Raw genomic sequence first — 13,188 nt, forward strand, 5'->3', positions numbered from 1 at the left:
TGGGAAGAGAAGAGAGAAGGGGAGGAAAGGAAGGGGAGGAAAGGGAAAGAAAGGGGAGGGGAATTAGGGGGGAAAGGGAAGAAATGGGGGAGAGGAGAGGGGATGAGAGGGAGAGGGGAGGGAAATGAGGGGAAGAGGGGAGGGGAAAGAGGGGGAGGGGAGATGAGGGGAGGGGAGATGAGGGGAGGGGTGGGAGATGAGGGGAGGGATGAGGGGAGATGAGGGGTGGGGAGATGTGGAGGGGAGATGAGGGGAGGTGGAGGGGAGATGAGGGGAGGAGAGGGGAGTGGTGAGGTGAGATGATGGGAGGGGGAGGGGTGAGGGGAGATGTGGGGAAGAATGTGAGGGGAGATGAGGGGAGGGGTGAGGGGAGATAAGGGCAGGGGTTAGAGCAGCCGTGGGAGGGAGGGCAAACCATGAGAAAAAATCTTTAGCCTGTTTAAATTCCCCCTCCCCTCCCCTCCCCCTGGCCCCCTCTCACCTCTGCCTCCTCATTGGCCAGCTGGTCAAGGCCCTCGGTGTCCATGGCGATGCCCTTCTCCTCTAGCATCAGACCAATCAGATCGAGGGGGAAGCCCAAATTTCGATGGAGTGACCAGGCCACCTCCACTGGAACCAGTGACGGGAGGGGAAAGGTTAGCTCCGTGAAATGTGGCAGCACAGAAACAGGCCCCTTCGGCCCTTCTAGTCAGTGCCGAACCATTTTTCTGCCCAGTCCCATTGACCTAAACCCAGGTCATCACCCTCCATACCCCTCCCATCCACGTACCTGTCCACATTCCTTTAAATGTAAGAATCAAGCCCACATTCACCACTTCAGCTGGCACCTCATTCCACACCCCCACCCCTCTCTGTGTGAGGAAGTTCCCCCTAAACTTTTCCCCTTTTACCCTTAACCCATGTCGTCAGGTTTGTATCTCACCAACCTGTGGACGTTGTCTACATGGACAAGGTCCCACATGGGAGGTTAGTTCAAAAGGTTCAGACACTAGGTATTCCTGGTGAAGTAATGAACTGGATTCAACAATGATTGGACAGGAGACGCCAGAGAGAGGTGGTGGATGATGCTTCTCAGACTGGAGCCCTGTGACTAGTGGTGCCTCAGGATTGGTGCTGGGACCATTGTTGTTTGTTGTCTGTATCAGTGATCTGGATGATAATGTGGGTAACATTGGATTGTGACAGAGTATATAAATATGTTTTTGGGAGATAAATTGGAAAGTTTGTTAGTTTAGGTCACATACAAACACTTTAAAACAGATCTTATTTGAAATAATAGAGCTCTGCTAATGCTAGAAATATTGGCTCCACAGCTTTTGCAAGAGCTTTGAAGAGTACTCAAGAGACTTCACTAATGGATTGTTGTTTACAAAAGGAATCAGATGAAAGAGCTTGTCGGAGCCGCTGCTGTTTGGAGGAGAACCTTGCTGTTGTAAGAGGGCCATGTGGTTTTGCAAGCAGAAAAAGTTGCTACGGAGTCCAGAGGACCCCAAAATCCAGCAGCAAAAGATATGCACCAGGTCAACAGATTTACTTAAACACAAGTAGTTTTAATTATATTTGAACAAGAAAACAGAATTAAACTTTAACTTATTACTTAACCTACTTACTTAACCTACCTAACTACTTAATTCCCCCTCTAATACTAAGAGCGGGTGTGTGTAATGTATATTTAAGATTAGAAAGTTCTTTGATCACAGTCCAATCTCACTGGTTGCAGGCAATTCTTGTACTGTGCACGAAGTTAGCATTAACAAAGTTCACCAGGCTTTGGTGCTTAACAGGCAAATGGTTACCACTCAGGAGGGTTCTTGCTGGTTTTCAAGGAGAGATTCCTTTTCCAGTCATCCGCAACTGATTCCTTCTCAATCAGTCTTGCTGACAAAACTTGCGCCCTTCAGGGTTCTCCAGATGATCCTCTTTCTTTCACGTCACCATTCAGACCACCAGTCTTCTCCTTTGACCAGGCAGCCTTCCAAAGTTTGCCAGCTTGTCCATCTGGAACTGATTTCTGTGTCTCTCCTCTCTGATTCACTCCCTTCCTCTTTGAGAACAAACTGTTCTCCCCTGCCTGCAAAAATCACATGTTCCCAGGCAAGCTGTATCTCAATACTTTGTTGCTTTCTGCAAAAGTCCTGCAATATTCTGTTTTTTAAAATGCGTGTGTGCAACTTGCTCTAACAATTCCTCCAAACCACCTCTAAATACTCTGTTACAGAGTCAAACAGGCTTTTTCTCAGAGAGAGAGAGAGAGAGAGAGAGAGAGAGATACAGTGTTACAGCCAGCAGAAGCAGCTGGGACTGGAAGAGGACAAGCTGGCAAGCCCGCTTGTAAGATGGCTTGGTCAAAGCCCTTGTGGTTCATGCAAGAGGAGAGGACTGGCTGCCTAATGTTTCACTTGGAATAAGATAAACAAAAACGAACTCTGGGGTGACCTGAAAGAAAGAGGTTATCACCTGAAGAACCCTGAAAGGGGCAAGTTTCGTCAGCAAGACTGATGGAAGTACATCAGTTGTGGATATCCTGGAACAACAAATCTCTCTCTGAAAACCGACAACAAATCTCTCTGAAAACCAACAAGAAGCTTCTTGAGCAGTAACCATGTACCTTTCAAGCACAAAAGTCTGGTGAACTTTATAAATGTTAATTCTGTGCACAGTATAAGAATTGCCTGCAACCAGTGATTTGGAGGAATAAGTGAGATTGGACTGTGAACCAAAGAACTTTTCTGCGCTTTCACACACATTACACACACGTGCACTTAGAATTAGAAGCGGGTTAAGTTAGGTTAGTTAAGTCAATAGAGTTAAGTTAAAGTGTGATTCTATTTTCATGTTTAAATATAATTAAAAGCAACTTCTGTTTAAGTTACCATTTGTCTTGGTGAATATCTATTGCTGCTGGGTTTTGGGGTCCTCTGGGCTCGTAACAGGATCAGCAAGTTAGATGACACTAAGATTGGAGGCGTTGTGGACAGTGAGCAAGGTTTTCAAAGCTGCAGAGGGATCTGAACTAGGTGGTAAAATGGGCTGGAAAATGGCAGATGGAATTTAATGCAGACAAGTGGGAGGTGTTGCATTTGGGAAGGACAAACACAGATGGACAGGGTTGTAAAGAGAGCTTTTGGCATCTTGACCTTCATAAATCAATGTATTGAGTACAGGAGCTGGGATGTTATGAAGTGTAAAAGAATGAGGGGAGATTTGATAGAGGTTTACAAAATTATGAGGGGTATGGACAGAGTAAATGTGAATAGGCTCTTTCCACTTAGATTGGGAGAGATAAATACAAGAGGTCATGGTTTTAGGGTGAAAGGGGAAAGGTTTAGGGGAATCCACTCAGAGAGTGGTGGGAGTGTGGAAAGAGCTGCCATCTGACGTGGTAAATAAAGGCTCACTCTTAAGTTTTAAGACTAAATTGTACAGATACATGGATTGGAGAGGTCTGGAGGGTTAGGGAATGGGAACAGGTCAGTGGGACTAGAGGAATGATATTTTTGGCACAGAGTAGAAGGGCTGAATGGCCTGTTTTCTGTGCTATAGTGTTTGAGGGTTCTAACCTTCAAGGAAAGAGCCTACTCACATTTACTCTGTCTGTCTCCTTCATAATTTTAAATACCTCGATCACATCTCCCTTTATTCTTCTACACTCCAGGGAATAAAGTCCTAACCTGTTTAACCTTTTCCTGTAACTCAGTTCCTGAAGTCCAGGCAACATCCTAGTCAATCTTCTCTGTCTCTTTCCTGTAGTTTGGTGACCAAAACTGCACACAATGCTTCAAAAATTTGGCCTCACCAATGTCTTATACAACTTTACCATTACATCCCAGCTCCTGGACTCAATACTTTGATTTACGAAGGCCAATATGTCAAATGCTCTCTTTACAACCCTGTCCACCTGTGACGCCACTTACAGGGAATTATGTATCTGTATTCCTAAATCCCTCTGTTCTCCCGCACTCACTCCTCAGTGTCTGACCATTTACTGTGTACGTCCTTTCTTGGTTGGTCCTTCTAAAATGCAACACCTTACACTTGTCTGCATTAAACTCCATCTGCCATTTTTCGGCACATTTTTCCAGCTGGTCCAGTTCCCTCTGAAAGTTTTGAAAACCTTCCTCACTGTCCACCACACCAGCCCTTCTCAACCTTTTTCTGGTTACAGCCCCTTTGGACTCTGCACAATGACTATGGGCCACCTTCCCTGTGAAACAGTCATTCAGTTTCTTCTGAATGGTTTCGTCTACACCTTCTACATATGGATATACAAATATTTCATCATTTTACAATGGAAGGGGGTGCGTTGGGGAAGAGGGTGGGGCTAGGGGTAGGGGATGGGAATGGGAGAGGATGGGGATGGGGGATGGGAGTGTGGAGGGGGTGGAGTAAGGGGGTAGCATAGGGGCAGAGGTGGGTGGGGAACGGGGCTGGTGGAGGAAGGGTACGAGGAGGGAGTGTGGGAAGGAATGAGGAGGGATGGGAGGTGAGGTGGGGCGGGGAATGGGAGGGAGAGGGATGTGGATGGGATGGGTGGGATAGAGTCACCCCCTCTTACCTGGGAACTGATCCCTGGGGTCCAGCCTCCCAGGGTTCGGTCGATGAGCCGTCGCCCCCGGTGCAGCGAGGACATGAAGGCGGCTTCACCCTCAGACACCAGCTCCACGACCTGGCAAGGAGAGGGGGGATGTCAGGACCAGTCACACACCTCCCACCCCTCCAATACCCCCCCTCCCATCCTCATCCCTTCTCACCCGTCCCCTCCCATCCTTATCCCCTCCACCCATCTCCTCTCTCTCCCACCTCTCCCCATCCCCATCATCCACACTCTTCCCCAACGCAGACCCCCCCCCCGCCACAATCTACCCTTACCTGATCCACCTCCTACCCTACCTCCACCCCACCTCACCTGGTTCATCTCTTGCCTCAGCTCTGGGTAGACATCACCCTGGAAACAATGGAGGAGAACATCAGCACCTCTCAATGTCCCTGAGACCACCCCCCCATCCCTGGGAGCAGCCCTCCCCTCTCCATCCTTGAGAGCACCCATCCCTGGCACAGTGCCAGTGAGAGACCAAAGTGACGGGGAACGTCAGGCTCACTCCCCCAGCTCCTGCCCAACCACTGCATACCACCCCCCACCCATCCAGGACAGTGCAGGCTGGGACCACAAGCATACCACCCTTGGGTGTTCCCGCTGAGTGGGGTATTCATACTCCTCCCTGCCTCTCTCCTACCACCATGTCCCAGCCACTCAACAATGGCTGCCACAGTACCCAGGATGCTCTGCGCTGTGGAAAGCACCTTATCCCTTGAGTGGATCCATTCGGGAGCATCAGCTGTGTGATGGGGCATCCTCAGGATGCCAGGAAATCCAGGGATGCCAACCAGGGTCACCCTGCTCCTTGGGATGGAACCAGCACTTGGGCAGAGGGTACAAATCCAGAGGAAAGGTTCTGGGGTGGGACGGAGCTAGAGGTGGGAGAAGGGGAAAGGGAGGGGGCATGGGGAGGCAAGGGGCTGAGGAGAAGGGGGAGGGGAGGAGAGAGAGGGATGTGGGAGGGGAGGGGAAGAGGGAGAACGGGAGGATGAGGGGCGAGTGAAGGGGACAAGGGGAGGGGGATGAGGGGGTCATAGGAGGGGATGGGGACAATGGGGGAGGGGGAGGGGTGGGGATGATGGAGGAGGGGTGGGACGATGGGGGAGGGGGTGATGGGGAGGGGAGGGGTTTGGGAGGAGGGGGAAGGGACCGGACAGCGGGCCCCTTTGACCCCACATCCATTCCTCACCAGCGTCTCCACCACAGTGGGGACCACAGCTGCCAGGAGACCGGCCGGTGCTCGCAGCACCTCGGCAGAGAATCTCACTGCCCGGCGCAGGATCTGACGCAGGACCAACCTGTGGGTGGGGACTGTCGGTTAAACTGGAGCCGAATAAACAGCTTCCACTAGAACCAGATCGACCCCAATCAATCGCACAGCCCCCGACCTCCGAATCTGCCCGACACAGCAACAACACGTCCTACCCCGCAACCTCTGACCTCCAACTCCTGCTTGACCTGGGAACATGCCCTTTTCTACCCCACAACCCCCGACCTCCAACCCCTGCCTGACCCCTGTGCTGTTCCCATCAACAAGTAGACTGTTTTGGATACTGTTCGGAGGATGACTTACTAGGGACAAGTTAAGGTGGTCATGCCTCTCGGCTCAGAAGGGGAGAGGAGAACGATGGTGACTGGGGACTCATTGGTTAGACAAGTGGATAAGAAGTTCTGTGAATGAGATCAAAGATCCAGATAGGATGTTGCCTCCCAGGTCCCAGGGTCAGGACATCTCTGATCGAGTTCATAGCATTCTGGAGGGGCAGCCAGATGTCGTGGACATGTGGGGACCAATGATCTAGATGGAGTAGAGATGAGGTCCTGATGAGGGAATACAGGGAGTTAGGTAAGGTTAAAAAGCAGGACCTCAGGGTGGTAATCTCACAGCACTCCAATTTAACCATATAACAATTACAACATAGAAACACACCATCTCAACCCTTCTAGTCCCACCTACCTCCCCTTGCCCATAACCCTCCATTCCCCTCCCATCCATGTACCTATCCAATACTTCCTTAAATGAAAAGTGGACAGCACGAAAATTTGCAGAACAACTACAAAACAGGCAGAGAGATGAAGACATGTAACGAGAGTAAAAATGACCACGAACTATATGTATGTGTGTACATGAGTGTAACCGTATTTAAAGGAAAATATATAGAGTATAGATAATAATTAATAAGGAATGAAAGGGAAATATATAGAGTATAGATAAGAATTAATAAGGGAATGAAAGGGAATAGAGGGAATAAGGAGGAATTAAAAGAGTGACCTTTGTTATATATGAAAATTGAAATCTTTTATGGGGGGGCTGGGTGGGGAGAAGTTGCGGTCACTGCAAAATCAGTTGACGCTTGCGAGTGAATTCTCAAATCCAAATGGAGAGGGGTGATGTGGTTGCCCAACAAGGGATAAAGGGAGGAGAGGGGATAGTGGGGTTAAAGAAATTTTAGATAGAATAAGGGAAATGTTTGATGTTTTAGAAATGTTGTCTTATAAAGTGTTCAAAACAAGAAAGCAGAAATGGATAAGAAGGAAAGTGATGATGGAGAAACGGAAAGGGAAGATAAACAAAGTATGAAATGGCTACTCTGAACTATATGAGTTTAAATATTAACGAATACATAACCAAATCAAAAGGAAGAAACTGCTAAATTTACTGAAAAAATAAAAATTGATATAGCATTTGTGCAAGAAACACATTTAACTGAATTGGAGCACAAGAAATTAAAGAGAGATTGGGTAGGACACGTAACAGCAGCATCGTATAATTCAAAAGCAAGAGGAGTAGCTATATTAATCAGTAAAAATGTACCAATTAAAATAGAAGAGGAAATAATAGATCCAGCAGGGAGATATGTAATGATAAAATGTCAGATATATTCGGAGTTTTGGAATCTACTCAATGTATATTCACCTAACGAAGAAGATCAAAAGTTTATGCAAGATTTTTTTTTTGAAGATAGCAGATACGCAAGGGAACATATTAATAGGAGGGGATTTCAACCTTAATTTGGATTCAAATATGGATAAACTGGGAAAAAAATTAACAGAAAGAACAAAGTAACCAAATTTATAATTAAATCGATGGAAGAAATGCAACTTTTGGATATATAGAGGAAACAACACCCAAAGGAAAAGGAATATCATATTACTCGGCTAGACATAAAACATACTCAAGATAGACCTATTTCTGTTATCAGCTCGAATGCAAGATAGAGTAAGAAAAACAGAATATAAAGCTAGAATATTATCGGACCATTCACCCTTGATATTGACAATAGAGTTAGAGGACATCCCTCCAAGAATGAATAGATGGAGATTAAACTCCATGCTACTTAAAAGACAGGATTTTAGAGAATTCATTGAATGACAAATTAAAATGTACTTTGAAATAAATACGGAATCAGTGAAAGATAAGTTTATACTATGGGATGCAATGAAAGCGTTCATTAGAGGGCAAATAATAAGTTATGTAACCAAGATGAAGAAGGACTACAATCAGGAAACAGAGCAGTTGGAAAGGGAAATAGTAAATATAGAAAAAGAATTAGCAATGAAGGAAGATACAACTAAAAGAAGAGAATTGGCAGATAAAAAAATAAAATATGAAACACTACAAAAATATAAGGTGGAGAAGAACATAATGAAGACAAAACAGAAATATTATGAATTAGGGAAAAAACGCTCAAAATTCTCGCATGGCAGCTTAAGACAGAACAAGCTAAGAGAATGGTATTGGCATCAAGGAAAAAAGACAAACAAATTACATATAATCCAACGGAGATTAATGAAAACTTTAGAGAATTCTACGAACAATTATACCAAACTGAAAACGAAGGGAAAGAAGACAAAATAGATGAGTTTTTAACTAAAATTGAACTACCAAAATTACAAATAGAGGAACAAAATAAATTAACAGAACCATTTGAAATAGTAGAAATACAAGAGATAATAAAAAAACTGCCAAATAATAAAACACAGGAGAGGATGGATTCCCAATAGAATTCTATAAAACATTTAAAGATTTATTAATTCCTCCCCTCCTGGAAGTAATCAACCAGATTGATAAAACACAAAGCTTACCAGATTCATGCAAAACAGCAATAATTACAGTAATACTAAAGCAAGGGAAAGATCCACTCACACCAGCGTCATATAGACCAATATCTTTACTTAACACAGATTATAAGATAATAGCTAAACTATTAGCAAATAGATTGGCCGACTATGTACCAAAAATAGTAAATCTAGACCAAACTGGATTTATTAAAAAAAGATGAACAACAGACAATATTTGTAAATTTATTAACTTATTTCATGCAGTAAAAGGGAATAAAGCTCCAACAGTAGCAGTTGCTTTAGACGCAGAGAAGGCCTTTGACAGAGTAGAATGGAATTATTTATTCAAAGTACTACAAAAATTCAGTTTACCAGAGAAGTATATTAATTGGATTAAAGCATTATATAAGGAGCCATTGGCGAAAGTGACAGTAAATGGATATATATCAAAGCAATTTAACTTAAGCAGATCAACAAGGCAGGGATGCCCACTATCACCCTTATTGTTCGCATTAGCTATAGAACCACTAGCAGAATTGATAAAAACAGAAAATAAAATAAAAGGGATAAAAATAAAAGACAAGGAATATAAAATCAGTTTATTTGCAGATGACATTATAGTATACTTAACAGAACCAGAAACTATCAATAAAAGAATTATATAAGAAATTGAAGGAATATGGAGAAGTGTCGGGTTACAAGATTAACACAAATAAAAGTGAAGCAATGCCAATGAATAATGCGGATTTCTCAAAATTTAAGAAAGAATCACCATTCAGATGGCAAATGCAAGCAATACGATACCTTGGTATACAAATAAATAAAAACCTCAGCAATCTATATAAACTCAATTATTATCCACTAATGAAAAAATTACGGGACGACTTAGAGCATTGGAAAGATTTACCACTAATACTAATAGGAAGGATAAACTGTATTAAATGAACATTTTCCCAAGGATACAATACCTATTTCAGGCATTGCCAATACACTTGACGGAGAAATTCTTCAAGGAGGTTAAAGAAAATAAAAAGGAAATTTTTATGGAAAAGGGGGAAACTGAGGATAGCACTAGATAAATTAACAGAATGGTATAAACAAGGAGGCTTACAACTGCCAAACTTTAAAAATTATTATAGAGCCGCACAATTAAGATACCTATCAGATTTTTATCAAACAAGGGAAAAGCCACATTGGATTAGATTAGAACTAGATAAAATAGGGGAGAAGATACCTGAACATATATTATATAAATGGGATGAAAAATTGATACAACGTAGGAATTCTCCAGTATTACATCATCTGCTCAATATTTGGAAGAAGATTCATGTAGAAAGGAATAAAACAAATTACCAATTACCAAAACTAATACTGACGCAAAATCAACTAATCCCTTTTACAATAGATAATCTTTCCTTTAGAGAATGGGAGAAAAAAGGAATTAAAAGAATAGAAAATTGCTTAGTTTCATTTGTGGTGAGTTGATCTGGCTCTGTTTTCTTTCTATGATTATGTATGATAATTGGGCTGTAAGTTGAGATCGGAGTGATCGGCGTGGTTTAGCTATATCTGTAGGTTTTTTTAAAAGTTTTTTAAAAGTTTTTTTTAAATTCAGATTTGTTTTTTCTTCTTTTTTGGGTTTTTTTTTTTCTCTTTTTTCATATATTGTTATTAATTATCTTTTTTTTTAGAGATAGTTCACACCCTAAACTGATCTAAAAAATTTTTTTATGATATATTTTTATTCTGTAATATTATTGTTTAATATCTCTGTATTAATTCATTACTTACTATGTATTTTTTATATCTCTTTGAACTGTATGTGTTTATAAATTATAATAATAATAAAAAGATTGAAAAAGAAAAGAAAATAATAGAAAATTGCTTTTCAGGAAATAGATTACTATCCTTTGAACAAATGAAGGATAAATATAATATAACTCAAGATACAGTGCTGGCATATTACCAATTGAGATCCTACTTGAAGGACAAATTGGGAAGCAGTCTGAGGTTACCAGAGGGAAGTAATTTTGAATATGTGATTACAGACACAATGATAATCAAAAAATTTATAACAAACATGTATATTAAACTGCAAGAAAAGGAGAATGAGGAAACAAATGGTAAAACTAAACAAAAATGGGAACAAGATTTAAATATAAAGATAAAGAAGGAAACATGGGAGAAGTTATGCTCTGGAACTATGAGAAATACAATAAACACGAGGCTACGTATGATACAATATAACTGGATACACAGGCTATACATTACACCTCAAAAGTTAAATAAATGGGACCCAACAGTATCTGACAGATTTGTTAGGATTGCCCTAGCCGTAGCAAAAAAATGTATTATGTCAGCCTGGAAATTAGAAGATAACTTAAGAATACAACAATGGTATATAGAAATGAATAAATGTATTGTATTAGAAAAAATAACATATAATTTAAGAAATAATATTACAATATTTGAACAAATATGGGAGCCATACATGAAACACAATAGAGAAAACCTATCGAGGACATCAACCACCTAAAATGACAGAAGGAGAAGGAAATGAAAAGAATTGGCTCAGTGGAATTTCTTGTTTATTTTTATTGAGTGACAACATTGTTTGACGGGTTTAATGCATCTTAGATTCTGTACTTTAAATGAATGGGAGGGGAGGTGGGGAGGGTGGGATGGGAAGAGGCGGGGGGGGAGAAAACGACACTGTATATATTTGAAAAGAAAAATGTATCTATCTTGATCAATGTGGTTTATAGTGTGAAAAATAAAAAATTTAAAAAAAAAGAAAAGTGGACCCTGCCACCACTACTTCTCCTGGAAGCTCATTCCATAAAGCTACCACTCTCATGTTACTTCTAAACTTTTGCCCCTTAACTCATGACCTCTTGTTTGAATCTCTCCTACTCTCAATGGAAAAAGCCCATCCACATCAACTCTATCTACCCCTCTCATAATCTTAAATACCTCTAACAAATCCCCCCTCAACTTTCTAGGTTCCAAGGAATAAAGACCTAATCTGCTCAATCAAACCCAGGTAACATTTTCGTAAATCTTCTCTGTACCCACTCTTCCTTATTGATATCCTTCCTATAATTCGGAGACCAGAACTGCACACAATATTCCAAATTGGGCCTCACCAAGACCTTGAACAGTCTCAACATCACCTCCCAGCTCCTATATTCTATACTTTGATTTATAAAGGCCAGCATTCCAAAAGCCTTCTTCACCACTTTCAAAGAATGATGAACTGTTACTCCAAGATCTCTCTGTTCCTCTGCATTCCTCAATGCCCTTCCCTTCACCGTATACGTCCTGTTTTGATTATTCTTCCCAAAATGAAGCACCTCACACTTATCTACATTAAACTCCATCTGCCCCCTTTCAGCCCACTCTTTTAAGCAGTGGAAATCTTTCTGCTGTCTCCGAAAACCATCTTCACTATCCACAACTCCCCCTATTTTTGTATCGTCCGCATATTTACTCACCCAATTTACCACTCCATCATCCAAATTATTAATGTAAATGACAAACAACAAGGAACCCAACATCGATTCCTGAGACACACCACTCGTCACTGGTCTCCACCCTGACAGTATGAGAGTCCCAGTCAACATTTGTGAGTTAAAATCTCCTACTACCACAACTTTCTGCTTCTTACAGCCGCCTGCTATTTCTCAACAGATTTGCTCCTCCAATTTCCTTTGACTATTGGGCGGCCTATCAGTGTGGTCTCACCTTTTCCGTTCCTCAACTCCACCCATATGGCCTCTGTAGACAAATCCTCTTGGCTGTCCTGACTTTGCACAGCTGAGATATTTTCCCTGACTAGCAATGTCACTTCTCCCCCTTTCACCCCTCCATCTCCATCACGTCTGATGCAACAGAACTCTGGAACATTAAGATGCCAGTTCTGGCCCTCCAACAACCAAGTCTCACTAATAGCAATAATGTCATAATCCCACCTGTCAATCCATGCCCTAAGCTCATCATCCTTTCTAATACTCCATACATTAAAATAAATACACCTGAGAAAATTTCCATCATGTACAAACCTTTGGTTTCTGTCTATATAACAGTCTTTTAACGACCTTTATCCTCTTCCTTCTCACTGCTCAAGCATTCTGGATCAGATCAGACCAGCCATGATCTTATTGAATGGCGGAGCAAGCTCGATGGGCCCGATATCCTTCTCCTGCTCCTATTTCTTATGTTCTTATGTTTCTCCCCCCCCCCACTTCAAAAATCTAGTTTAATCCCATTGGGACAAGACTAACAAACCTACCTGCAAGCATATTAATCCCCTTCCAGTTCAGATACAAATCGTCCCGTCGGTATAGATCCCACATTCCCTGGAACACAGCCCAGTAATCTAGAAACTTGAAGCCCTCCCTCCTACACCATAACTCCAGCCATGTGTTAAGTTGCCTATCCTCCTCTTTCTAAACTCTCCAGAACATGGCATGGGTCTTCTTCTAGCACCTAACTCCCTGAACTCTCCTTGCAAAACCTCCTCTCCCTTC

At 42.3% G+C, this 13,188-nt stretch overlaps 1 protein-coding gene across 1 annotated transcript in view; it reads right to left on the reverse strand.

Annotated features, from left to right (window-relative positions):
* LOC138737244 (alanine--tRNA ligase, mitochondrial-like) overlaps positions 1 to 13,188 on the reverse strand; it is a 71,676-nt gene that overhangs the window by 46,957 nt on the left and 11,531 nt on the right. The window contains 5 exon segments of the mRNA XM_069887973.1: positions 482 to 609; positions 4,556 to 4,585; positions 4,588 to 4,666; positions 4,907 to 4,945; positions 5,787 to 5,895. Of these exon segments, the coding sequence (XP_069744074.1) occupies positions 482 to 609; positions 4,556 to 4,585; positions 4,588 to 4,666; positions 4,907 to 4,945; positions 5,787 to 5,895 (385 nt within the window).

Source organism: Narcine bancroftii, chromosome 6 (assembly GCF_036971445.1).
Source record: "Narcine bancroftii isolate sNarBan1 chromosome 6, sNarBan1.hap1, whole genome shotgun sequence".
NCBI lineage: Eukaryota > Metazoa > Chordata > Chondrichthyes > Torpediniformes > Narcinidae > Narcine > Narcine bancroftii.